Genomic DNA, 26,442 nt, shown 5'->3' with positions numbered 1-26,442 from the left:
CCGCCTTCCGTGCTCGCTCGCGGGACGCTTCGCGCTTCCCGGGGCTCGGGCGGCCGCCTCGCAGCGGCGCGCGACTACGTCTCCCGTCGTGCCCCGGGGCGGCTGCCGGAAGAGGCGGCGGCGCTTCCCGGGGAGGCGCGCGGGAGGCTTCCGGTTCCGGCGGCGCGATGGCGGCCTTGCCGGGCTCGGCCTCCGCGGCCGCTGCGCCCGGGCTAGTCGTGCTGGCCTCGGCGCGGGCGTGGGTGCCGCGGCCGCCGCCGCCGCCGTCGTCCTCGCCCGCTCTTGCCACGCCGGGCGGCCGGGACGCGCAGCGCCTGCTCCGGCTCCAGCTGAGCGCGGGCCCCGGCCCCGGCCCCGACCGCTTCCGCCTCGGCCTGCGGGGCGGCCCAGACTCGGGACCCGAGCCGGTGAGGCGGAGGAGGAGGAGGAGCGGGGGGCGAAGGTGGCCCCGGCCTCTCCCGCGCCTGGCCGGGGGGGAGGGAGGCGGCGCGGCGGGGGGCGGCTCCGGGCGCCGCGGCGAGGCTGCCCCAGTGACGCGTCTCTCCCCCAGAGCCTCGTGGAGTACAGCCTCAGGGACATTTCCTACGAAGTGAAGACCGGCACGTGCCACGAGCTGAAGGTCTTGGCCCGGCCGGACGACCCCCTGGTCTTCCACTTCGAGGACGAGCACGAGGCCCAGAAGTGGTGGGCGGTGGTTGGCGGCTCCCTCCGGGAAGCGCACAAAGGTCAGCGGCCTCGGGAGGTGTTGCAGCGGGCCGCGGCCCTGTGCCCGGCAGGGGCCGTGCCTGGCCCTTCCCTCTCCCGCGCCAAGGTGGCTCCGCGGGCGTCGGCTCAGCCCGAGCGGCTGCGGCTGCGGCTGCGGCTGCGGCTGCGGCGCGGTTCGTGCTGCAGAGTAAATGGCTTTCAGGCACGGAAGAAAATAAGGATCGACGTGCCACCATCACAGGAGGTTCTGCATGCAGATCCAGCAGATGCTCCGCTTAAGTAGGGTTGGCTGTCTGCTGTTCCACACTCTTCGTGGAGCAAGTCTACCTTAACATCTGAGGCTTAAGGATTTAAATGTCTTTAAGGTAGAGTTCCAAGCAGAATTCTGCCAGTAGAGCCAGACAAGTGTGGCCATCTTAGTGACCCGTTGGGTTTTCAAGGTGTCTTCTGTGGGAAACAGCTTCAAAAAAGTTGTGCCCAGAAGCACTCTCCATTTGACTGATTTCTTTGAGGAGAGGATCCGCTCTGCCCTTTATTTGAATTATCCCCTTTAGTTTTTTTTTCTTCACAAGATTTGGGGCTGTCTGTGCCAGAGGCTGTCTGCTCTCTCACAAAAAACCAGGTTTCCTCCAATAATTTTTCTCTCTCTCCAGCTCCAGAAGGAACCAATGGGATCACCGGGCGGCCCTCTTCCCAGCCTTTGGCTGCAGTGGCCTCTCTTCCTTTGGAGGTTGCAAAGAAAGGTTAGTGCATGGCTCACATGGTGACTTCTAACCAACGGTATGGCAACAAGCAAACTAATTACTAATTATCTGTTGTAGACTGGCAGACTGTTTAGGCTAGTTAAATTGGAATGTTTTCGGAAAATATGTTATATATGCAGTGATGCCAAATTTTGGAAGGAGAGAAAATTTGTCCTGTTTCTTTACTCAGCAGTACTTGTCCTGCTCGATGTCTTGGCATGTCTGAGTATCTTTAACTTTTTTGGATCATCTGCAAGAGTTGGGAGTCAGTGGCACTGTTTTGGAGTAGTTCCTCTCTTCCTTCAGTGGGCAGTTCCAGTTCCTGTGCATGGGGGATGAGCACGTTGACTGTCTGCCCCATTTTGTTTAACATGTGAAGCCAGTGAAGGGTTATTTGACAGTGTGGGGTTCAGTATTATCAATATGCAGAGGATACCCAGACAGAATGGAAGATACAGTAGAAGTCTGTAAAGTCTCAGTGGGAAGAAACGAGTTAAGGCTTAACCTAGAGGGTTAACTTATTCTGGTTGTTAGTGCAGAAACTAATTCTGTGACTGTTCCAACATTTGCTCAAGATATTGCTGTGCGTGATCTGGGGGTTCTCCAGGAGTCACAACGCTTGCTGGATCAGTACATGGAAGCCTTTGGCCAGCTTTTTCTAATGCACTATTATGGCTGTTCTTTGTGCTGGTAACAGTCACTCACACCCTTACCATCTGTTGACTAGATCAGCGTAACCAGCTCTACATTGGAATGCACTTGAAGACAACCCAGAAGCGTCCCTTGGTCCAAAATGCCCAGGCTCTCACAGGAATGCCCTGACGCTTTCAATGCTATCCAGTGCTATGGCGGCTACATTGGTTGCCTCCTCCTTTCATTGTGCAGTTCAGGGTGCTGCTAATTAGACATATATGGCTTGCAGCCTGGCCCAAGGTGTTCCAGTAGAGAGCACATGCGTAATAGCACTGGTGAGAGATCGATAGAAACTTCATCAGATGCACAGAGTGGCTACCAGATTCCTTCTGATTTTTGGCTACCATAGACTAACAGGGCTCTCCTCCTATAGTGCCAACTCACCTCTGACTCCAGGCACGTAAAGGTTAAAAACACAATACCTGAAAACAAAACAAACAGTGAACTTTATTTAAATTGTATTCTTTAACTGAACCCTTTTCAGGTGGGGCTGAGGTATGAGACTGAGACAGTATTGGTCACTCTTACTGTTTTGCAGAGGTTCCACTCCCCCTTCAGCACGTGGTCTCCATCAGTTGTAATGGGGGAGGAGATTTGGCTCTGGTGGTCCCTATGTTAAAGGGGTTCCACAGAGGTCAGTCCTCTCCCACCTACTTTTTAGCATCAACATGAAGCTACTGAGTTAGGTCATCTCACAGCGCAGGGTCACTGGTAAGCTGTAACACCTGACTTTACATCCCTACTCTGGGCTGTAGGGTGCCTGGAGGCTGTCGGGGTCTGAATGAGGTAGGCTGAAGCTGAACTCTGATAAGATGGAGATACCGCTTGTCCGTCAAGGCACTGACACCAGTGTTATCTCTGGGTGATCAGGAACTGTCCTGAAGGAACAGGTTTGCTCTCTGTATTCACAGCTCCTGCCGGTACAGCAGGTGGAAACCATGGCTGGGGGGGCCTTTGCCCACCGTTGGGTGGAGCACCAGTTGTGATCTTACCTGGCAAAAGAGGACCTGGCTGTATGACTCATGCCCCTGCTTAGATTACTGCAACGTTCTTTACCTGAAGCTACCCTTAAAGACCACTCAAATGCTGCAGTTAGTCCAAAACGCAGCAGCCATGTGCTAACTGGTTCCCATCATTGGGAATGTATTGTGCGTGCACTTCAGGCCCTGTACTGGCTGCTGTTTAGCATCTGGATACAATTTAAAGTAGTGTTTTTAACCTATAAAGCCCTTTGCGGCTTGGCACCTGACTCCCATCTGAATTGGCCCCACCTGTTCCTTCATCGGGGGGAAAAGCTACTTGTAGTGCCCAACCCTCAGGGTGACGTAAAGGGAGCTGTAGCAAAGAGGCAGCAACAGTCCTCGAGAACGGTCATCCTGGAGAGTTCAGACTGGTCCGAGCGCCTTCAGGAAAAGGTTGAAGATGTACCTGTTCTGGAGAGTGTTGGAACCTGTTTGGGCCCATCTTTTGTTTTCTTCTTATATCCCTGTTACAAAGTTTTTAAGCTTACTGAGAATGTTTAACGTTTGCTTTCTGTAATGTGAGCCACCAAGAGTTGCAGTAGGGTGCAAACAGAAATACAGTAAATAAACAGTAGTAATGGTGTCTTCTCCTCCTTGCTCCCTCAGAAGACTTGGCGCTCCATCTTTCTGCAGCCATTGAATTTGGAGATGAGGAGGAGGCCATGCGGTGTGCCTCCTTGCTTGCGCAGCAGCACAGCACTCTGCGCATCCTGCTGAAGGAGTCCTGCTACCCTGCGAGCCAGATCAGGTGAGACAGAAGAGAGAGGAGGACTCCGATCTGACTCCATCACTTTGAAGGTGGTACCTCTTTAACCAGTGGCTCTCCTTCCTCTTAGCATGAAGGTGCAAGTGGAAGATGCCTCCTGTTCTGCCAGCATCACCACCCGGGTCCAAACACACACCACAATCGCCACCCTCAGGCAGCAGGTACTCGGCTTGCCTGGACTTCCCTCTGGGTCAGCCTCTTGAAAGGGGGGTTGGCCCCACTTTGTGGGGTACTGCTTGGTTGACAGTCTGGCAAAGAGTGCTTGGGACCACTCCACAGGCACTGGCACTGCGCAGCCCCCCATTTCCCCCACTGTTTTGCCCACTAGGTGTTTCAGGATTATGGATTCCACCCCAGCGTCCAGCGCTGGATTATTGGGCAGTGCCTATGTGTGGACGACCGGACAGTTGGGTCCTATGGAATCCGAAAGGATGGTGACACGGCCTTCCTCTACCTCCTCTCGGCGAAGAGAGCCAACCTCTCCGAGCAACGTTACAAGGAGGACAAGGACTGGGTGGTGCTTCAGCCGCCCCCCTCATCGCCCCCTAGCAGCTCTGACACCAGGCACAAGGGCAGCACCAATCCTTTGCCAAAGAAAGGTGAGCTGGGGAAAGCACGTTCCACTCCCGAGGTTCACGTTCCAGCTCATAGCCTTCGCCGCCTCCTTGAAAGGTGGCCGCGCTGGTCCCCAATGCTTTTCTGCCTGCAGGTGGGAAAGATCTCAACAAGAAGAGGGATGTTGGGGAGGTTGCTCGCTTCCTGGACTCTGTGCATCTCAGTAAAACTCTTCCGTGTCGTGCTCAAGCCCCCGCCACCACAGCTGCTGCCCCCGCTTCTCCTGTGCAGGTACGCCAGGGCGTGAGTTGGTTCCCCTCTGGCCCCCATCACAATGCCCTCAGCTCTCTTGTTCCCTCCCCATGGTGCAGCCTCGGGCAATATTAGCCTGGCACTGAATGCAGGCAGAGGCACTGAGGCAGGGCTCGCTCTCTCCTTTGTCCCAGGCTGGTTGGTCATGTCCTACCTGCACATTCATCAACAAGCCCACCCGCCCTGGCTGTGAAATGTGCAGCACTGACCGTCCTGCTGGCTACGTGGTTCCTGTTAGCTACAGGCCGGATGACCTGGAGCTGTGGCGGATGCAGCAGGAGAAGGAGGGGATCTTGCAGTACCAGAAGGTAGGCCCTTTGTCGGGGGGGCAGGGGGCGGAAACTGCTCCTGTTTGCCAGAAGCATTTTGCCTCATTGTCAGCACTGGCCGTCTTTGTCTGGGGCCGTGTCCCCCACCCCATTAAGCCGCGTCCTGCCGAACCAGCTCCCACTCAGCCTGGAAGAGGCTGCAGATCTGCAAATGCAAGGCCGTGTTATTAACTGATGGTATATTTTATTGCATTGCTGTTTGGCAGTTTGTCTCAAGTAGTAAGGACTCAGTAGGGCAGAAATAGAAGAAATTATAGGGAGAGATTCTGTGCGGGAGATTCCTCTAGGCCAGTTGAGAGAGAGGATGAATTTTGCAGGCTCTGGCAGGGCCCCCCCTGCATCTTGTGCCTAGCTGTGGCACAAGAAAGAAACTGGATTTTGAGTTACCTAAGGCACCTAACAACATTGAAAAACAAATGCAGAATTTTAAAAGTTTAAAATACAGATGTAAATTTACTTAAAGACTCCAATCCTCTAACAGTTAAAAGCCTGGTAGAAAAGAAGTGCCTTTACACATTTTCCCAATGCTGAAAGAGCTCCAGAGGGAGGAATGTGGGGCAGGAAAAAAGGGGTCTCTGGCTGTGAAGCCCTCTTCAGAAGGGCCTCCCCTGCCTGCAGATCTAAATGTCTGAGAGATTCTTAATGGAAGAGGCAGGATCTCTGCCATGCAAGGCTTGTCAAAACCAGCCTCAACCCTTTAAATTGTGTCTGGGGACAACTGGCAACCAGTGCAGACCTTTCCTGCAGGCTTCTTGGGATCTAGAGCCAGCTTCTAGGCCCTTTTCAAGGGTAGTCCCACACAGAACACACGCCAAAAGTCAGGCTGGAATGTCAGCCAGGCATGGGCATAGTTGCCCAATTTGACAGGTTCAGGAAGACGCGTGGTATCCCAGGTGGCCGTGGAACAGAAGGCAGGGGTCATGAGGGCCCCAGATGTGGGAAAAGAGGAATCCGTCAAGCCCACCTTAAATCTTTGTGAGACAACCGGTTTGGTCTCCTTCAGTGGGACTGTACAGAACTCAGAACTTTCTGCGTGACTCATAAGGGCATGCACAGGTGAGTGTTATGTATTACAAAAGCTTTCTGTTTAAAATTAGAAATACCACGTATAGTCTGTCTTTTTATATCTCCTATTGCTTTTATAAAAGTGACATTTTCAGTCTTTTTAACATTTTGTATAAAAGTCTGTATTTTATTTTTTTTATATATGCTTGGTATCCTGTACCCTGGAAGAATTTACCTTGGGCTCAGGAAAGACATTTCTACATGATTGTGGCTCCCGACCAGGCTTGTGGTGGGGAGGGGGGTGAAAAGCGAGGGTGGAGGCAGCTGTTCACAGGCCCCTGATGACTCCCTTCTCTTCTTTCTTTTTTCTCTTGTGGCAGGAAAAGGGAAGGAGAGAAGACAGTCCAGCTGTGCCCTATGCCCACAGCCTTGGGCCCCTGGACGACTTCATCCACCTCTCCTCGGAGTTCTCGTAGCTGCACTCAAAGCCCTGCCCAGCTCCTCTGGCGCAACGTGGCCTTGCCCTGACGGAGGCAGGCAGCAGAGCCTCCTTTGAGAGAGAAAGAGAAACGTGCAGAGGCACTGAGGAGGGGGCTGGGCCTTGGGCCTTGAGCCTCCTTTCATTCCCCAATGATTCAGGCCAGGGTTGCTGTCCCCTGCTAGGATCGGGAACCGACCGGGGGGACGAGTTGCAGCCAAAGGAGGCGGGAGGACTGGGCCTGGCCTCTTCTCTGTTCTGTCCCCTCCCAAAGGATTCTCTGGGGCAGAGATCAGAAGGACCACCTTCCTGGCAGAGGAACTGACCGTAAAGGCGTGGAGGGCCTAGAGGGGATCCCAGCTTGGAATCCCTTTCTGGGACCTGCCTCTGCAGGCAGCATCTTTCCTGGGTCGGCTGCCCAACGCGGTTCAGTCCCGGAGGAGGCGGCAGATCTGCTTCGGGCTGCTGAGCCTGTCGTCCTTTGGGCAGAGAAGGATCGGCTGTGGCTGCAGGCCTCCCCTAAGGCAGCCAAGGGAGGGGAAGCCTTGCCGAGTCGTGATGCGGGGCAGGCTCGCTGCCTTCAGCTCTTCGCCTGCCTTTTGGTCAGGGTCCCTCTGTGGGTGTCGATCCTCCTCTTCCTTCTCCGCACGGCCCAGAGGGCGGAGGAGGCCAGAGCGGCCAGGGCTGTCCTGGGACGGGCTGCTTTGGCTGCTGGCGGGAACCTTGGCCTGGGATGAATGTTCTCTCTGCCATCCTCCCTGGTTGCCTTGTGGAGCCACTGGGCAGGGGAGCCTCGGCCAGGCCAGTCTCAGCACTGGAGGCCACCGGCAGAAGTAGCCCTGGCCCAGGGAGTAGCCTGAGTATTAGGTGGCCTCTGGCTCGAAATGGGCAACTCTTCAGGGACGCTGGAAACAGAGGTGCCCTGTTGAATTCTTCCTGCACCTCTGCAGTGATGGCACTTCGTGAAGTTAGACCGTTGCCCTTCCCCCGGTTTCTTGGCAGGAGATTGATCAGATGGGGGCCTCTGGCCTGTTGGGGCCAGGCGTTACTGAGCGTGTCCCAGCCTGGGAAGCACCAGGACCGGGAACCTTTCCTTAGCGTGGCTGGGCCCGTCCTGCCTGCTGGTGAGCATCAGCAGAGGGCAAAGTTCTAGGGAACAAGCGGCTTCTGCTCCCTTCACTAAACACGGCTTCAGGTACCGTTCTGAGATGGGTTAATGTCTGCATCTTGCATTTGTATATTTGAAGTTTCGAAATGAATTGGAGAACTTGTTCCATTAAATGACGCCTTTGGGCCAGGTGGCCCACTCCAGTGGATCTGCGTTGCCTTCTTGACTGAGCCAGGGAGGGGGACATCCCCCTGTTGCTGCAAGCAGTGGGAAGCCTCTCTTGTGAAGTTCACTCTGGAGAATGTCTGGGGAAGAGGTCCCCCAGTGAGAAGGGCCACATCTGATTCCATGTCAACTTTGGAGAAGTCCCCTCACTCATAACTCGCAGCTTGAAAGGCCACCATTTCCTTCCCTGCAACCCAGCTGGCATCTCCCAAGGGAATTGTGTGGCTTGCTTTGGGGGCTAAGCTCCTGTGGTGGCAACCTAGAGGGAGCTCCTTCTGCACCTGTTTGGGCAGAAAGGTGCTGGAAAGAGGCCAAATGTGGTGAGAGGAAGGATGGACGGATACCCCCCACGGAGGACCTCAGAGACCCTGGGCACCTGACTGCAGCTCTTGGATCAAAGGAGGGAAGGAGTCCTTGCCCATCCTACTGCATAAGTAAAGCCACCCAGAGTTGCTGGGAGTTTGGCGGCAGATGATGATGATGATGATGATGATTTGACATCTGAGGAAAAGGGCATGGAGAGTCTCCTTCCTCCCAGACAACTTCCAAAAAATGGATCTGTGGTTTTGTTTGGACAGAGTGATGACATTTTCCACCCCACAAAACAAAACCCCACTTCTCTGCCTACTGTGCGTACACACTAAGCTAATGTGCCAGTCCAGTGCTGCAGTTGCCTGGATTAACAGGCTAGGTTTTAAAGGCCTTGCAGAGCCCTGGCTTCTTTTGAGTCATTGAAACCAAGAGAAATAGGGGTGGCCTGTCTGTTTTTACAAAGGTGTTCAGGAGCATCAATGCTGCCTGGGTGCCATTTCTGAATAGGCCAACCCTGGCCTCGGGCAGCAAAATGCAAGGAGCGGGGAGCATTGATCCCCTCTAGCTGGGCAGGTTGGGCCTTTCTGAATGCCACTGGCCTGTCAGAGACCCAGGAGGAGGGTACAACAGCTGCTTAGGAAGCCCAGCTGCTTTCTGCAAGGGTGCCAGTGTTTCCTGTGGCTCTTGAAATATAAGTGATCCTATTGCCTTTTTTACATATAGGTATTCCACAGAAAATACATACATTTTTTAAAAATTGAAAGCCTATAGCAGCAGTATATAAAGCCCACAATCCGAACAGATGGCTCAACCACAGGGAGAGTCAAATGCAAGCAGCTGCTTGCTCTGGAAGAAGTTTATCCTGGTTGACTTCATACCAAGTCAAGATACAGTTTGCTTGTTAATCTCCGGAGTCTCCTCGATTGGCTTGTTAATGGGTTGTGTGAACCCCACCTTCACCAGCAACCCTGGCTGATGGATTTGGGTACTGGGCAAACCGTACCTTATATATGTTGTGTGAGCACGGCCACAGAATTAGATCACCTGCACTTGGATCAGTAATGCCCGCACCGGGATTAGCTTGTTTGACCTGGCAAATTCCCTAATTACTGTGCAGCCCGAAGCGTTAAACAACAGTCGCTACTGGATGTTAAATCCCTTTGAGCACATTCTGAACCTTGGCTTCTTCTTTCTCTGCTGGAAATGGAGCTTAGCATCTTCTCACATAAACTCTCTTCTGTTAGGATGGCTGGTGTGGGTCTTCCGGGCTGTGTGGCCGTGGTCTTGAAGTTTTGTTTCCTAACGTTTCACCAGCACCTGTGACTGGCATCTTCAGAGTGCAGGAGCACAGACAGGAGCAGTTCTCTCTGTGCCCAGGGGGATGTGACCCTTCTGTGGGTATTTATAGAGATCTGAGGGGGGGGGAAGGGGGATTGGGGGTGTGTGGGTGGGGTTGGGTTACTGAGTGGCTGCTTGTTTTGGTGTCAGCATCTGTGTGTATCTTCCTGGGGATTAGGCAGGGTTTTTTCTTCTCGAATTGTTAACGAGGGGCTGCTGGGGGTGATTAGCAAGTTCATTGTGTGAACTGTTCACACGTCCTGGTGGTTGAGCTGAGTTCGTTGACCTTTTGCAGGCTGTATTTTTCAGGACTGGTAGCCAGGTTTTGTTGATTTTTAGACTCTCCTCTTTTTTATTGAAGCTATGCTGGTGTTTGTGAATCTCAATGGCTTCCCGGTATAGCCTGGTATAGTGGCTGTTGGTGTTGTCCAGTATCTCTGTGTTTTCAAATAGGATTTTGTGTCCAGTGTGCTTGAGAGCATGTTCAGCTACTGCAGATTTTTCTGGTTGCTGTAGTCTGCAGTGTCTTTCATGTTCTTTTATCCTGGTATGGATGCTGCGTTTTGTGGTCCCGATGTATACTTGCCCGCAACTGCATGGTATATACCGCATACATGGAGAGTGCTTCTGGGCACAACTTTTTTGAAGCTGTTTCCCACAGAAGACACCTTGAAAACCCAGTGGGTCACTAAGATGGCCACACTTGTCTGGCTCTACTGGCAGAATTCTGCTTGGAACTCTACCTTAAAGACATTTAAATCCTTAAGCCTCAAATGTATGTGGTATATACCATGCAGTTGCGGGCAAGTATACATCGGGACCACAAAACGCAGCATCCATACCAGGATAAAAGAACATGAAAGACACTGCAGACTACAGCAACCAGAAAAATCTGCAGTAGCTGAACATGCTCTCAAGCACACTGGACACAAAATCCTATTTGAAAACACAGAGATACTGGACAACACCAACAGCCACTATACCAGGCTATACCGGGAAGCCATTGAGATTCACAAACACCTGCATAGCTTCAATAAAAAAGAGGAGAGTCTAAAAATCAACAAAACCTGGCTACCAGTCCTGAAAAATACAGCCTGCAAAAGGTCAACGAACTCAGCTCAACCACCAGGACGTGTGAACAGTTCACACAATGAACTTGCTAATCACCCCCAGCAGCCCCTCGTTAACAATTCAGTAGAAGAAAAAACCCTGCCTAATCCCCAGGAAGATACACACAGATGCTGGCAGCCACTCAGTAACCCAACCCCACCCACACACCCCCAATCTCCCCCCCTTCCTTCTCCCCCCCTCAGATCTCTATAAATACCCACAAAAAGAGTCACATCCCCCTGGGCACAGAGAGAACTGCTCCTGTCTGTGCTCCTGCACTCTGAAGATGCCAGTCACAGGTGCTGGTGAAACGTTAGGAAACAAAACTTCAAGACCACGGCCACACAGCCCGGAAGACCCACACCAGCCATCGTATGCCAGCCGTGAAAGCCTTCGACAATACATCTCTTCTGTTACTCCACAATTTATTTCAATGGGAAAGGCAGCTTTCTGTTGAAGGTGTGGCCTACCTGCTGGTGCCCTGCATCCCGTCTGCTGCAGGGAGCCTTTCCCAGCCCTTCAGGAAAGAGCGGATTTTGTTCCAAGGACCTTTCCCGCTGATGTTTTGGTTGCCAAAAGGCTTCTCCGATATTTATCATAAAAAATGCTCTGTGCGGGGGTCACCAGGATGAATACGCACCCCTGGCCTGGGCTGGAGTGACCCTTTCCTTCAAAGAGAAAATGCAGAGTTTGGGAATCCTCCTGGACTCTCGCAGTCAAGGGGCTGCATGTGGAACGCAGGGCAGGATGCAGCTGGGGGGCCCCTGCCTGTCTCACGCCCTGAGCTCCATCTGGGGCTGTCTTTGGAGATGGGTGGGGCTTCAGTCTGAGGCAGCGGGGCACCCAAATGGTAACGGGGGGGGGGGGCAGGCAGCTGGAACACCCTGCGTTGGCTATGCCGGTGGTTCCCTTTTAGGGGCTTGGGACTAAATCCTTGAAGGGACCTCTCACCTGCAGCCTGTCCACCCCAGGACAGGACCATTGTCCTCTTCTTCCCCAAGTTGGTGAGGTTCTTCAGACTGTCCCTCTGCCCTTGGCCAGGAAGTCCCTGTGTGTTCCAGCTTTCCTCTGAACTGCTTTTCTTCTGGTGTGTAATGACTCTGGAATGTTGTTTTCAGTTTTTGTATTGGAGAGGGTATACGTTTTAATCAGTGTTGTGCTAACTGTTCTGTTGGTTATGGTTTCATGGCTAACTCACTTCTGTGCTCCAGCTTTCCCCAGCAAAGGCTCTTCTGTTTTTAGGCTGCTCGCTGTTCAGTAAGCAGTTATGAATTCTGTTGCCTGCTTTGATGTTATTGATTCACTTTACATTATCCTGATACATACATTTTATTGAGCATTTTCATTTCAGCGTTGCTGTCTGGATTTAAGCTACCTTGGGCTAGCTTTACAGGGAGTGAGTGGGTTTGAAATGTGAGAAAATAATCAATTGATAAATAAACAACTTTTAAAATAGCAACGAAGGCCACAACAATGAGCCATTTTTTAAATGCACATTGAAAAGCTAAGGGACTTCCTAGTTCTCTCCAGGGTGGGATGGAAGCTTTCATTTATGAGGCTGCTGCAGAAAAGCCTGCAACTGCTTGCATCCCTGCTGCTTGCGAAGAAGGTTCCTACTCAGGGGCAGAGACTCTTGCAGGGAAGGGCTGTGAATGCCCTGAATACCAAAGTGGTTTATGTTGTATATCTTCTGCCTCGTAGCATCTGATGGGTACTTTGCCAGACAGGCAGAGAAAGGTACGACCCGGTCACCAGTTAGGTGCTTACTGCAGGAAAATGCCTGGGGGGAGGAAGGCGGCTCCCTGACCCAGGCCTGAAGCACTCTCGAGGGTGGCTTCAGCATTGTCCCCCCAGCCTTAGGTGCCAGGGCCACAAAGGCATCCTAACTTTTCAGTTGGGCTGCCGTCGTTCTGCGCTCTAGCAAGAGCAACGCTGGCCTGCCTGGTGAGAGGGCTGTGGGAAGCAGAAAGCAATGCCCAGCAGAAACTTCAAGTTGCCGCGCAAGTAACATTTCCCAGTACTCCGCTCCAAGCCATATCGGAGGTTGCACCTTCCTCCAACATTCCTTTGGCAACCACTGAATTCTAATTGCGATGTGCTTGCCTTTCAGGACAGTTAAGGCAGGCCTCTGACTGGATTCCAAAGGACCCTCAAGCCCCCTGGGGGTAGGCCCCCTTTTCTTCCAGCCGCCGAACCCAGTTTCCTCCCCTTCCTCCCACAGGCACTGGAGCAGGAACGGTTGCAAAATTTCCAGCAACTGTGCCAGCTGGAGGAAGAGGCCCTGGTGCCCAATCAGCAGGAGATGGAGTGCCGGATCTGCTACCTGATGGTGGAGCCAGGTAACGGTGTGCTGCTCCGGGAATGCCTCCACAGCTTCTGCAGGTAAGTCACCTGGGAGAGGACAGGGCTGGGGCTTGCCTCGCCTCACCTCGCGCCACGGTCTGAACCGTGCTCCTCCTTCCGCAGAGCCTGCCTGCGCCAGCTGATCAACTGCAGCCAGGAGCCCCAGGTGGCATGTCCCTTCCGGGATGATGCCTACGCTTGCAACAGCCACCTCCAGGATAGGGAGATCCGTGCGGTGAGTCCAGCAGGTTCAGGGGCTAAAAGGCTGCCAGGGGAGCCAAGTCTCAGAAGGGATGTCGAGCAGACCCACCTGGGCTGGCTCAGGGGGACATACAGATTCTGTTCGGCACCATGGAAATAGTTTAGGTGGCAGCCCACGCCCACCCCATGCCCACCCCTCTTGGCAGGGGCTCTGAAGCAGCTCCTCCCTCCCTGCAGCTGGTGGCCTGGGACGAATATGAGCGCTTCCTGGAGCGACGGCTGGCTGTGGCGGAGAGCCGCACCCAGAACAGCTACCACTGCCGGACAGCCGACTGCCCTGGTTGGTGCATCTACGAGGACGACGTCAACGAATTCCGGTGCCCCATCTGCTGGGCTCTGAACTGCCTCATCTGCAAGGTAGGCACCTGTGGACCGCCCTGTCCTAGCTGGCCCACTTGGCTTGGGAGGGAGGGAGGGAGATGAAAGCGGGGGAAGACACCGGCAGGAGAGGCACACCCCTAAATGCCCCCATTTCCACCCATGTTGCCTTTCAGTTCTTTCAGCAGCCCCTGCCGGCCTGCTTGCTGGCTTCTCCCAGTGAGAATGGCAGCCAGAAGCAAATTGCCCTTTTGTTTTCCTCCGCATTCCTCCTCTGCCAGGGAAGGGTGGGTCCTAGGACCACAGCCCCAAGTCAGCATAACAGGGCATCAAGAAAAGTTCTGGCCTGTCTTCCCACTAGAGCAGTACCTTGACAGGAGCCCACCTGACCTTGCTGGCTGGCTGCAGCGGAAAGCAAGGCTGCGGCCGCTGGCTTGCTGTTCCAGGTGGGGCAGGAAAGGCGGGGTCCTCACCCCTGCACAGGAGGGCCCTTGGGGGGTGGAAGGGCTGAGCCTGAAGCTGCCTCCTGCCCACAGGCCATCCACGAGGGCATGAACTGCAAGCAGTACCAGGACAAGTTGCAGTCCCAGGCCCACAATGATGCTGCTGCCCGCAAGACTAGCAACATGCTGAAGGTGAGGACCTCTCCCTCAACCAGGCTGCCTCCTCCTCAAGGGATGGTGGGCCAACACTTTAGCCAGGCAGCCATGAGAAGGGATGCTGAGGGGGCAAGCTGGTTAAGGAGAGACAGAGTCCCCTCTGCGCATCCAAGCCTCCCCTGGCGTCACGGGGCCTGCGTCTTCCGGGCAGCTGACCGTATCCTCTGTCCCTGTCAGATGCTGGTGCAGCTGGGAGAGGCTATGCATTGCCCTGCATGCCACATCGTGGTGCAGAAGAAGGGTGGCTGTGACTGGATCCGATGCCCTGTTTGCCAGACAGAGATCTGCTGGGTGACCAAAGGGCCACGCTGGGGGCCGGGGGTACATGTCCTGAACGGGAAGGGAGGAAATGGATGGGGAGGAGGAAGCAAGAAGGGCTAGCCTAACTTTCCAAAGTCTGCCTGCTGGGAGAGTCTAAGGAAGTATGTGCCCATGGAGCCTGGCCTGCTTCCATCCCACACCCGGCTGCTCCCTGCGCCAAGGGCTCTCCTCTCGTGTGTCCCAAGCCACCTAACAGGTGGCAGAACTGTCCTCCAGGAAGCCCACAGACCTTCTGCCTTGTTCTGGCTGAGTGGAGCTTTTGTAACGATTGGTCATTTCAATTTTTTAGAAGCCGGGTTGTGTGCGAGGACAGTCATGAACTAATTTGAAAAGAAACCTTTCTTCCTTCTGACCAGCACGTCTGATCCTTTGAGCCAATGAGCTCGGAGGACAGGATCAGTCCAGGAGGCAGCCTCCTTGGAAGCTGTTGAAGGGGTCAGCAAGGGCCTCAGCCAGCAGGGCTCCCCCTCCGCTCACACCCAAAGGGTCGGGGACAGTCGATGCTACACTGGCTCTGGCGCACCTGCAGAAGTTTCTCTGGGAAGGGCTGCCACATTCAGTCCTTGGATGGCCCGGGGTGGGGGGGGTCAGGAATGAAATACTGGAAACAGAGCAGGCGCTTGAGTGCTTCCTCTGGCTCTGGCTTTATAAAGACCTCCATGAGGTTGCTGCCTGGCTCCCCAAAGGCTGGCAGGGGGCCCTCACGCAGCCTGGTTTATCTGTCAGTCACCCCTCGAGAAGCGGCTCTCAGCTGCTCCCCCATCCGATTATCTGCCCTGAAGCAGGCAGGTGCCGGTGATGCCAATAGCCTCTGTAGCCCTGGGCTCAGGAGGACAGCAGGCTTCTGGAAAAGCGTTGAGCCTCAGCATCTCCAAGGGCACAGTGGCAGAATGCGAAGGGGGTAGGAGGGAAGCAGGTGGGTTTAAGCTGTGGTATCACAGAGGGGCAGGAGGGGGCTGGAAAGGAGGGTCACCCACCAGGCCCAAAGCGCCAGACCCCACCCACCCCTCTCTTACAGGGCCCTGGTGACACCAACGGGGGCTGCCGGTGCAATGTGGATGGAGAGAGATGCCACCCGATGTGCCAGAACTGTCACTGAGCTTTTGCCAAAGGGAAGTGCGCAGACAAGACTTCAGCCCCCACCTCAACAGCACAACCCCAGACAGAACTCCACCTGGCTCCTGGGCTCAAGCCTGCCTCCTTTGGCGGTGAGGCACAACATATCTCCCTCCTTGGCTTTTCCTCCCCGTCCTGGACTTCTGACCACATGAGGGCTGAAAACATGCCACCCTTTGCAGCTCTGGTAGATGCTGTAGTGCCTGCCCAAGGCCTGTTGCTCTGCATCTACCTTGAAAGCGAGCAACCAAGGGATGGTGTGCTTTCTGACATCACTTGCAGAGGAAGAGTCAGAAAATAGGTTAGTCTCTCCCTCCCTCCCGCATGAATTACTTGATTCCAAAGCCCCCCCCCCCCTTCAAAGGCTTTAACTGACACTTCTGGCAACCAAGGCACAACTATTGAACTTTGAGAGAGCAAAACCAGAAGGAAGGGGAGAGACTCTGATATAGGTTGCTGCACAAGAGGAGATGACCTTCCCAATAAAAAAAAAACATACCAGCTGTGACCTGGTGATTCTTTTCAGGGAAAAAAAAGAATTGCGGGGGGGGGGGAGCAGGAGTGGCCACAGCTTAGCCAAGACAATCCACAGGCAGAGAGAACTCTGCATTTCAACAAAGCAACTAATTTCTGGTTGAAGAAGCACATTTATTGGGTGCCTGCCACCCCTTATCCCAGGGTCCTCTTCCCAAGGCTCTGAAAGTGACTGGATGAATGGTGAGAGACATTAAATAGCAACCAGCGCACTCAGCAGCACCCATCCCCTGCCCATCTGCACGGAGGAGGAAGTACTATCGATGCTCTGGCATCTGAGAGAGGTCTGTCTCATCCAGAGGTCAGTCACGACGCTGGTAGAACATTTTCCTGCTCAGTGCAACCGAAAACCTGTGCTTTGTCAAGTAGTACACGAAGGGTAATATCATGGCTCCAATCAGCACTGCCTGAATAAAGGGAGGAGAGGCTGTCATCGAATCCCCCCACGGCACCACCCTGCAGGCCAGGAAAGCACCCAGAGCCCGCCTAGCAGATGCCCAGGGAAACAAGCACATCAGAGAACCCCCAGGTTCCTGCCCCATGCTTCTCCAGCAGAGGAATGCACACCTTGAGGCCTATCCGCTTGCGGTCGTCAAATTCTGGTTCTCCTGCCCATCGTAAGAAAGTGCAGACGTCTTTGGCAATCTGCGACATGGTGGCAGGTGTGCCTATAAGGGAGCAGACCCAGGTGGTCATCAATCCAGAAGAGCCCCAGGAAAGGAAGAGGGACCCTGCCAGGCCCAGCCCACTTACCATCATCGTACTCCACAATATCATTGTAGATTGGAGGGGCCATGGCTATTGCTTGTCCAGAAAAGTAGGGGTTGTAATAAAGCCCCTCTCGCACAGGCACACCAGCGGGGGGATCACAGTAGCCAGTGAGAAGGGAGAAGACGTAGTCCTCGCCTCCATGCCTGAAACAGAGGGGCAGTGAGGCCCGGCTTTTCCAGGCCTCTGGCAATGCACAACCGCCAAGGCTGTACCCAGCCCCTCAGACAGGATTACCTGGCTTTGAGAATGAGGGTGAGGTCAGGAGGCAATGCCCCATTGTTTGCTGCCCGCGCTGCTTCAGAGTTGGGGTAAGGGCTGGGGAAGCGATCAAAAAGCTTGCCAGGCCGCATAAACATCTCGCCGTTTTCATTGGGTCCGTCCTGCACCTCCACCTAACGTGCGAGAGGCCAGCCTCGCGTGTGAGCCCTCCATCTTCCCAAGAGGAGGAGCAGTTATTTGTCCACCTCCACCCGTCACCACCTCAGCTCCCCAGGAGCACGACACGGCCACCAGCCCAGCAGCTCTGCTGGCCCCTTGGAAGGCATGAACCACACGAGGCAGTCCTGGGCAGTGCCAGTGACAGCTAGACCTGGGTCTTCTCCTGTGGTCAAGTTCAATGCCCGCTGCATGCTTTGCTTACCTCCTCAGCCAGGGCCTTGGCTTCAGCTTCGGTGTGGGTAGCTCCCACAAGATTGCGAAAGCACATGTACTCCATGGTGTGGCAAGCTGAGCACACCTGCTTGTACACCTGATAGCCACGCCGGACACTGGGGACATGAATGTTTCTTTCAGGCTGTAAGCCTCACAAGACAGCACTTAAAAACAAGCCAGCCATTGAACCATTAAAAACAGGAAGCAGACAAGCAAGTACGAGAACATCAGGCTTCCTCCGGTTGGGAATGGCGCTGCCACAGGGGCACTGATAAGGCCCAAGACCAGGACTCCTCTGAACGGGCCTGGTATCATGCCCAGTGCCAAAGAGGTAGGCAACTGGGCAAAGCAGAGTGCCCAGGGAGCACAGAAATGACCATTTGGACTGAAATGACAGGACACTAGTGCAGGAACAGCAAAGGGAAGAGCAAGGAAACGGAAGCAGCTGAAGTGTTTCCTAAGCGCCATCAGGTCACCATTACTGGGGCGGGACACGGCGTGAAGAGAGACAAGGTCTGGCGGCTGCTTTCAAAATCCCAACCAGGACCTCCAGCGCACTCGGCTGGGTGTCTGGCTGACACCACATACCTGCTGTGATCCAAAGCGGTCAGGAAGCCACCGTGGCTCCAAGGGTAACTGGGTGGATGAAGCTCCAATTCAGAGGCATTCACAGCCTTGTGAAGGGCCCAGGCCAGGCCTGCCCCACCGACCGTCAGAACACCCAGAGCAGTGAGAGCTACTCTCTTGCCCCGGGAGAGACCCGCCAGAGACGCCACATTGGCCTGGAAGGAAAGGCAACCTCGTGAATCCCCTGCAAGCACTGACGGGCGTCGCGGTTCTTCAGAACAGGCAAGAGGTCCTCTAAGGCCGACGGCCACATACAACTGAAACAGCAAGCGCCTGCCCCTGTCCTTGACTGATTCCGCTGCTTTGCCGGATTCTTGTCTCCCAAAGAACTCCGCTCTACCGTTCGGTACGAACGCACCCGCTGAGATGCGCCCGTATAAGTGGAGATTGGCGACCAACGCTGGAACGGGGGGAGTCGCTTCTCCGCACGGGCGAATCAGACGCGCTGAGCCCCGAGCTTCGCAGAGGCTCAAAACGCCGCTTCCAGCCTACTCGGGGGTTGGGTTCGCCCCACGTTCTTGGCCGCGGAACGGTCCCGGTGGAAGGGCCGGGGGGGCAGCAAGGCTACCACGCAACAGCCCCCGGGCTGCAGAAGCGGGCAGCGGGGGGGGTCTCGACCCGGTCTCCAGCCCCCCGCCCGCTCCCCCAAGCCCTGAACGAGCCGAGGCCGCCAAACCGGCCGGCTGCGCGCGCCCCTCCCCTGCGGCGGGCTGAGCCGCGCCCGCCCAGCCCCTCGGCTCCCGCAGCGCCGCCACCGCCTCCCGCAACCGGCGCCCGGGCGCGCAGCCGATGCGGAGCCGGGCGAGGGGGCTTCCTTCGGCCGGCCCCGCGCCGCCCCTCCCTCCCGGCAGAGGCCCCTTCCGGCCCCGAGGCGGCCTCGCGTCCTTCGGGGCGCCGCGCTGCACCGCAGCCGGGCTGCGCTACGAGCCGAGCCCCGCGGCGGCGGCGGCGGCGGCGGCGGCGGCGGCAGCGGCGGGCCTCGCGAGGGGCAGCCGGCGGGGAGGGGGCGCGCGGCGCAGCGGGGCCTGCGGCAAACCGAGGTGACCTTGGGGCGGCCGGTGGGGCGCGACCCGGGCCCGAGAGGGGGAAGCAGCGCGCGTGCCGCCCGGGCCGCCTCGCCCTACCCGCGGATGGGGGCCCCCGGGCAGGGCCGGGACCAGGAAGCGCCCGCGGGAACGCGCCAGGCTCCGCGCCGCCGCCGCCGCCGTCACCGCAGCCATCTTGGGGGAGACGAGACGAGGCGAAGCGAGACGGCTCCCCGCTCTCCCACAAGGCGCCGCGCCGCGGAAGTGGAGGCGTAGCACCCCGCCGCTTCCGGCCCTCCCAGCGGCGCCCTCTAGCGGCAGAGCGGCGCGCTCCGGGCCGCGGCCCATGTGACGCACGACGCCCTCCGGACCGAGCGGGCGGACCTACGAATCGTCGAGGGCGGCCCCCGCCGGCGCGCGGCGTTCCCGGGCAAGCGCAGCTGCACCGCGCAAGTCGTTGCGCGCCCGGGCCGCCCCGAGGGCTGGAGGCGCGCCCCCCCCCGCCTTCGCGAGCCCCTCGGCGCCCGCCTGCTTTCGTGCCCGCCTCCAGACGCCCGCCCGGGCTCCCGGTGCACCAGCCGCTTGCGGGTGCCGGACACGGGGGCGGGGGTGGGGGTGGGGCGCGGAGACCGCACACAGTTCCACTCTCTGCACCGCACCTTCCAAAGCGTCTCTTTATTGCTCCAGGGTCACACAAAGCTGTTTCCATGCAAACCGCGGCTCCCCTCCTCCCCCCCCCCGCCTTCGCACCGCGGCACCCAAAGCCCGGCCGCCCGCACCCCCTTGGCCTTGCCCCCAAGAACCAGGGTCCAACCCGCAGCCGAACAGTCAACGTTGCGAGGTCGGCAACCACGCCACCTTCCCGCCCTGCTGGAGAGCCGTTCGGGGCGCCAACAGGAGTCTGCCGGAGGAGGGGGGGGTCCGGCGCTTCAGAAATCTCCCTGGCCAACAGGCGCCGTGGGGCCACAGCTCCGCGGTGCCTCCCGGAAATCGCAGGGCAGAGGCCTGCGCCAGCCAGAAAGCTACTTCCAGAAGAGCACGTTCCAGAGCAGCAGCCAGCAGGGGTAGACGAAGATGGCCACGAAGGGAAAGACGATGGAGCCGTAGAGGTAGTGGTCCAGCAGCCCCTCGGCTATCGCCTGGAGGAACCGCTGCCAGCCCTCCAGCAGCGAAATCGGGTACTCCATGAGCTCTTGGTACAGGAAGATGCAGAAGAGGAGGGTGACGGCTGGGGTGACCAGCAGCAGCAGCCCCGCGTACAGGTACCTGCGGGGGGGGGGGGGAGATGGCTCCTGGATCACGCCCTCCTGGCACAACGCAAGCCCTGCGCCTGGCCCCCAAAACGCTGCTCCTCCCTCCCGCTGGAAGTCTGCTGGCTTCCAGCTGACCTGATTTACAGGATCAGAGAATCATGCAGAGGTGCGACGCACAACCCTTCCGGAAGAAACCCTTCCGGCGTTTCTTCATGCACTGCTAAGTTGGTTGGGGTAGAGCTGCTTGCCACCTTTCCGGGCTTAAACCAGGGAGGGGCAAAGCATAGCCTGCCTGCAGCTCCTGGAGCTCCCCCCTCCCCACCCCAAGATTGCACCATCAAGTCTGGCAGTGTCAACAGCGCTCTTTCCTGCCAGTTTCTTAGAGGAACCACAATATAACAGGCATGCAAAGGTTCTGTAGGTTTTGCTCCCCTATAAAGATAACCCCTTCCTCCAAGAACTGGAAGAACAGAAACGGGCTGTTTGGCTTTGCCAGTGATTCTCCTGGCGTAACCTTTCTGCGCTGAGCCTTGGGGGGAGGGCTCCCCCAACCGGTCCAGTGCTCGTAAAGACCGCTGCTTCCCCAACGCCAGTGCTGGGCTAAGAGGTGGCTTCGGGCCTGCCCCCCCGGGGCGCCTGATACAAACAACTGCACACGACCCCCAACCTCTTGGGATCCCGCCCACTGTCCCCACAGACATCCCTACAGGGCCGCTTCTCGCAGCCTCCAGCACGTACCTGGGCCCCGTGGGTTGCACAATTGCTGCCACGGGCACCATGGTGACCGTCAGCAGGAAGCCCAGGGAGAAATTGATCAGAGCGACACAGCTGAGCTGCATGGCCAAGTAGAGCAGCGCGAGCAGCTTCAGCATCCTCCAGCCCCGGTCGCTCCCCGACCCCATCAAGGCTCTGCAAGGCAGAAACGCGGGTCAGCCTGCGGCAAGGACGGGGCAGCACAGCCCCGCTTGGCCCCGGCAACCCCGCGTTCCTAGCCCACACGTCACAGCCCAGGGGGCAGCCCCCGGTATACCCGGCCACGTGCGTGGAAGGCCAGGCTCCCGCCCCACCGTTACCGGTGCGTGTTGTGCGGCAAGGCCAGCCCTGCCACGTAGATCGCGATGCTGGTGAGCACCACTGCCTCTGACTCAGAGACAGGGAAGTGCTCCGTGGCCACCCGCTGCCCCCACACTGGCACGAAGTAGAGAGCGAGTCCTGTGGCATGGCAGACGAGCAGTGGGGGAACCAGAGTTAGCAAGCTGGGCCTCGGTTCCTGTCGCAAAAAGGAAAACTGGTGCTCAGGGAGTGCTCCCTCTCCGCCCTACAAAGCACGCGAGGGAGCTGGGGCTGTGAGCCAGCACCAGGCGGGCACATTCTAACCCCGAGGCTGGAGAGTTTGACGGCCGCCGAAGCCCACAGCCCAACTCGTGGACAAACCCAACACCCCACCTTTGCGGGGGGTCAGTATCGCTGTTTCCTGCCACAACCCACCTCCATGGTAGCTGGATTCAGAACCTGGTCTCCGTCGCAGAGGGGGCTCCCTTCCCTGTCGAAGCTGCTCAGCTTCATCCACAGCTCCAGGGCGTTGAGGGAGGAGTCCAGGAAAACGCCCCAGGATTGATGCAGCCAAGCCCCAAACGCCAACCCCTGAACCGCCTCCCAGCTGCGTCCCAGGGACAGCTGATTTCTCACCCCACCCTCTGCACCCCGAGGTGGATCTCTGGAACCCACCTGAGGCGACACCCAGCCGGGCGGCCCTTCTCAAGCCAGAGGACCCCTCGCGTTCTCGAAAGCAGGGGCTCCCCCACCGGACGGGCAGAGAACGGGACCTCCCTCTTCTGCCCAGAAGCCGCCTGCTCATCTGCAGCCACCGCAGGCCCTGCACATTTCTCCAGCGCCCCACTTCCATCGGGGAGTCGGAGGCTCTGGAAACAGGCGGCACACCAAGCTGCCCGGGATGCTGCCCCCACGCAGATGCGCCACTCCCATCCCAGGACCACAAAGGCCGGTCCAGGGGCCCTCCGCTGCACGTGAGCAGGACCGCCAGCCGCCCCGGCCCCCTGCCTCCGCTGGGGTAGGATATCTTGAGAACCAGGACGAGGATGAGGAAGCCAAAGGCCGGCATGTAGAGCCCAATCGAGACGAAGCGGGAGAGCGACGGCAACAGGTAGAAGAAGTACGACTGGTGCAGCCGCTCCAGCAGGTTGTTCAGCTTCCGGAAGATGCCCTCGAGGGTCCTGGAGAACGATGACCCGAAAGAGGGCTTGTGGCTCCCGTCCTGGAGGGGCCCGAGCTGCCCACGGCCTCGTCTTCAGCACTCAGCTCCCACCCCCGAGTGCTGCCCCTTCCCACCGCCCGCTCCTGCACTCACACGCCCATCACGCCCATGTCAAACTTGTACTGGCGAAAGCTGTTGATGCCACGAATTGTGATGGCCTCAATGTGGTAGCGGAGAAAGAGACCGTGGTCGCCTTGCGGGTGGCCCGAGCCCTGCTTGAGCACCATCAGCAGCAGCGTTTGCAGGGAGTGCAGGTAGGCCGGCAGGGAGTCCCAGTCCGAGCGCTGCAGCTGTGGGCAGAGAGGGACGGAGCAGGCCCGTCAGCAGGGTGGGCACGGGGTGCCGGTCCCCGGCTGTGCCCAGTGTTCAGGCAAGGACTCTTGGGGCGAGAGCGCAAACCAGGCCACCCCATGAGACCACAGAGAGACTCTGCCAGCAGCCTGACTGCACAACAACGCTTGCTCAACTGGGGCCAAACCCAGCCCCGGTTGGTGACCAAGAAGCTCTCCCCTCTGGATGGGGTTGAGGGGGGCAGTTAGAGGCACTCTAGCACTGCAGCTGAACTGCGGGCATCCAGGCGGCCTCCAGACAGCCCCAGGACACAACGGCCCCCCCTGCCCTTCCGCACACCTTGCCTTGGATGGTACACAGCACTCCGTTCTTCTGGCAGAAGGAGTAAAAGAGGTTGACCAGGTCCAGGTTGGGCAGCTGCCCGTTCAGTCCCTCCACGGCCACATCGAAGCTGGTGATGACGTCGCTGCTCAGCTCCAGAGACAGCGCGGCCTGGATGGCTCCCGCTCGGCCGAACGTCCCTGACGACTGGGTCCCTACAGGAGACGCAGCGGCCGCGTGGGCGCCTCCTCTAAAGAGGGCACTGGGCAGCAGTAATCCCCAGTGGCCAGATTGCAGAGCACCCGAGAGCACCCCAGCTCTGCGTTGCAAAGGAGGCAGGCTCCGCTGAAAGCAAGATTCACGGGTGCTCCCGGCCCCGCTTGCCGGAGGAGTTGCTCCGAAAGGACAGGGCCAGGGGCCAGGAGCTGAGCCAGGGTGGCAAGGGGGGAACCAAAGCTGCCCCCACCTGTCACGTTGACGTCATGATAAGCCTCCAGCCAGGCCTCCATCCCAATCAGGTCGTGCTCGTTCGCCAGGAAGATGATGTCCTTGGCCCAGTAGATCTGGCCTGCAGCGAAGGGCCACCTGAGCACCGGCCCCCTTCCCTCCCTCCCTCCCTCCGGCCGCCAGGCCCGGGGGGGGGAGGGGCTGGACCCCAGGCAAGGCCAGCGGCCGGTGCGTGGATCCCGCCCGGAGGCGCGACTCACCGCGGAAGTGCGCGGCCAGGGCCAGCATCAGCCCCACCGCCTGGCTGTTCTGCCGCTGCCCCCCGCCGCAGGGCACGCTCAGCACCAGGGACTCGGTGCTGGCCGCGCGCGGGGCCCGCAGGATCCCGTACACGTTGGTCCCCTTCACCATCTGCGCGAAGACGGGAGAGGAGAGGAGGCGGGAGGAGAGGGCAGCGGGCGCCGCGGCCCCCCTTCCCGCGCCCCCCTTCCCGGCCTGAGCCCCCGGCCTACGTATCGCTCGCGCGCCTCGTCCGGGAAGGGCAGCGTCCGGGAGAAGGTCTGCGCGTGCACCTCCAGGCCCAGGCCCCGCATGGTCTTCTCCAGCCAGGCCACGGGCAGCCCCCTGCGGGCGAGAAGGCCGGTAACGCCGCGCCCCCGCGCGCGCCCCCACTCACCCACCCGCCCCCCCGGCGCCCCCCACTCACCCGGCCTTCCTGCGCTGCGCGGCGAACTCGCGGGCGAGCGCCAGGGCGCGGTCCCCGCGGGCGAAGCGCTCCTCCACCATGGTGGAGCCCATGGCGTTCTCCGACATGGCGGCGCGCGGCGCCAGGGGCGGGAAGGCCAGGCCCAGGAACCAGCCCAGCCCGGCCAGGAAGCTCAGCGCGCTGCGGGGAGACAGAGACGGAGCGAGGCGCGGCTCAGCGGGCGGGCGGGCGGGAGGGACCCCCGCCCGGCCCGGCCCGGCCCGGCCCGGCCCGGCCCGGCCCCGGCCCGCGGCCCACCAGAGCGGCGCGTGGAGGCGCAGGAGCAGCCGCGAGAGCGCGCGCCGCCAGTGCGGGTCCGACAGCAGCCCCATGGCGGCCCGCCCGGCAGAGACTGGCGGCGGCGGCGGCGGCGGCAGAGGAGGAGCCGCCCGCCCGGAAGATGCCCACGCTCCGCCCCGGCTGGCAGCGGGACGGTGGGCGGGCCCCGGGCTGCGCAGCCGGAGCCTCGGCGGCGTCGGGGTCAGGATGTGAGCGCCGCCGGCCGCCTGATCGCGCCCGCGCCCCCTCCCCGCACGAAGGGCGGCCGCGGCGTCGCGCCCCGCCCCCTGCCCGCCCGCTTCCAGCCCCGCGGGCGGCCTCGGACGCCGGAGGCCGCCGCGGGGATCCCCACGGCTGCGCGAAGGCCCCGCCCGGCGGCTTCCCAGAGACTTCGCGGGCCCCGCTGGTGGACTGCGCACGTTTATTGGACGGACGCGCGTACAAGGAGCCGGCGCGGCGGACGACGGGAGCCCCCCCGCTCAGTTCCCCGGGAGCGCGGCCGCCTCGCGCAGGTGCTCGCGCACCACTTGGTCCAGCACGGCGTGCACGTCCCTGCAGGCGCCGCGGGCGGCCTCGGTGATGCGCTCCAGGTGGTCCTCGTGCAGCCGGCCGTTCATCTCCAGCAGGGCGATGTGGTCCGCCTTGGGCAGCAGGGCCAGGGCCAGCTGGGGGCCCCCGGCCGCCTCCTCGATGTAGTTCAGGTCGGCCAGCGCGGTGTCCTCGACGAAGCCCGCGGAGCTGGCGCACACGTAGTCGCGCAGGGGGATCCCGGCGTCGATCACCGCCAGCGTGGCGGCGTTCACCGAGGCGCAGTAGTTCCCGCCGTCCGCCTGCAAGATCTGAAGGCGCCCGAGGCGCCGTGAGCCCACCGAGGCGCCTCCCCGGCCCGCGGCCGCCCGGCTGGCCCCCCACCCACCCCTCCACCTACCTGCACGAAGATGTCGATCTGGGAGCGCGGGTAGAGCCGCGTGAGGATGGCGGCCTCGAAGGTCTGCCGGAGGTGCAGCGACATCTCGCTGGACTTGCGGTCGCCGTGGGGCCGCCGCTTGCGCTCGCCCGTGCTGAAGGTGGCCATGCTGAACTGGCAGTTGACCAGCGCCTGGTCCGGCAGCGCTTTGCTGCGCGCGCCGCGCATCTGCGGGGAGACGGACGGGTGGGCGGGCGGGCGGCGGCGCGGGACGCCCCCCTGCCCGGCCCGGCCGCAGCCGGCCCCCCCGGCTCGCGGGCGGGGACCTACCTCGTGGGGCCCGTAGACGACGGCCAGCGCCTTGGTGTTGCCCTGCTCCAGGTAGGCGGAGCCGTCGGCCTGCGCGAAGACGCCCATGCGGGCCCGGACCCGCCGGAGCTCGCCGGCGCGCCGCCCGTCCACCCGGTAGCCCTGCTCGGACAGCAGCTCCAGCCCGGCCATGCCCGCCCCGCGCCTCCCGGCCTGCCCCGCGCCCCGACGGGAGGGGCCCCGGAGGCGCCGCCCCCGGCTCTCCCCGCGCGCCGAAGGACCGCCCCG

General features: G+C 59.2%; 4 protein-coding genes across 5 annotated transcripts; 1 reads left to right on the top strand and 3 right to left on the bottom strand.

Moving 5' to 3' along the window:
- Nucleotides 1-24: 24 nt before the first annotated feature.
- On the top strand, nucleotides 25-16,220 carry SHARPIN (SHANK associated RH domain interactor). 2 transcript variants are annotated; one of them, XM_088148769.1, is made up of 14 exons: nucleotides 25-407; nucleotides 551-725; nucleotides 1,359-1,448; nucleotides 3,773-3,911; nucleotides 4,000-4,090; nucleotides 4,258-4,528; nucleotides 4,639-4,775; nucleotides 4,931-5,104; nucleotides 12,923-13,083; nucleotides 13,168-13,279; nucleotides 13,483-13,662; nucleotides 14,160-14,258; nucleotides 14,460-14,603; nucleotides 15,622-16,220. In XM_088148769.1, exons 1-14 carry the CDS (start codon nucleotides 168-170, stop codon nucleotides 15,700-15,702), a joined length of 2,094 nt encoding a protein of 697 aa, XP_088004895.1. In that variant the 5' UTR covers nucleotides 25-167; the 3' UTR covers nucleotides 15,703-16,220. The 2 variants fall into 2 exon arrangements, with proteins under 2 accessions (XP_088004895.1, XP_088004894.1); XM_088148768.1 differs by having other exon boundaries at nucleotides 3,770-3,911.
- Nucleotides 16,221-16,346: 126 nt separating this feature from the next.
- Nucleotides 16,347-19,584, bottom strand: CYC1 (cytochrome c1). Its single transcript, XM_088148773.1, has 7 exons — nucleotides 19,427-19,584; nucleotides 18,264-18,457; nucleotides 17,665-17,791; nucleotides 17,259-17,416; nucleotides 17,007-17,167; nucleotides 16,821-16,921; nucleotides 16,347-16,660 (listed from the first exon to the last, which is right to left on the bottom strand). Exons 1-7 carry the CDS (start codon nucleotides 19,520-19,522, stop codon nucleotides 16,556-16,558), a joined length of 942 nt encoding a protein of 313 aa, XP_088004899.1. The 5' UTR covers nucleotides 19,523-19,584; the 3' UTR covers nucleotides 16,347-16,555.
- Nucleotides 19,585-20,044: 460 nt separating this feature from the next.
- On the bottom strand, nucleotides 20,045-25,191 carry GPAA1 (glycosylphosphatidylinositol anchor attachment 1). Its single transcript, XM_088148770.1, has 12 exons — nucleotides 24,918-25,191; nucleotides 24,621-24,800; nucleotides 24,427-24,538; nucleotides 24,175-24,325; nucleotides 23,934-24,035; nucleotides 23,486-23,682; nucleotides 22,949-23,145; nucleotides 22,661-22,814; nucleotides 22,069-22,161; nucleotides 21,654-21,850; nucleotides 21,319-21,489; nucleotides 20,045-20,593 (listed from the first exon to the last, which is right to left on the bottom strand). The coding sequence occupies exons 1-12, from the start codon at nucleotides 24,989-24,991 to the stop codon at nucleotides 20,350-20,352; spliced, it is 1,872 nt and encodes a 623-aa protein (XP_088004896.1). The 5' UTR covers nucleotides 24,992-25,191; the 3' UTR covers nucleotides 20,045-20,349.
- A 154-nt stretch (nucleotides 25,192-25,345) lies between these two features.
- EXOSC4 (exosome component 4) lies at nucleotides 25,346-26,346 on the bottom strand. The gene is made up of 3 exons (XM_088148774.1): nucleotides 26,176-26,346; nucleotides 25,867-26,073; nucleotides 25,346-25,777 (listed from the first exon to the last, which is right to left on the bottom strand). The coding sequence occupies exons 1-3, from the start codon at nucleotides 26,344-26,346 to the stop codon at nucleotides 25,418-25,420; spliced, it is 738 nt and encodes a 245-aa protein (XP_088004900.1). The 3' UTR covers nucleotides 25,346-25,417.
- Between the last annotated feature and the right edge of the window lie 96 nt (nucleotides 26,347-26,442).

This window comes from Python bivittatus, unplaced genomic scaffold (assembly GCF_059951505.1).
Source record: "Python bivittatus isolate LINGU-HERP-01145 unplaced genomic scaffold, Pbiv_v1 ctg000590_np1212, whole genome shotgun sequence".
In the NCBI taxonomy this organism is placed as follows: domain Eukaryota; kingdom Metazoa; phylum Chordata; class Lepidosauria; order Squamata; family Pythonidae; genus Python; species Python bivittatus.
This window is presented reverse-complemented; position numbering and strand designations above follow the sequence as displayed.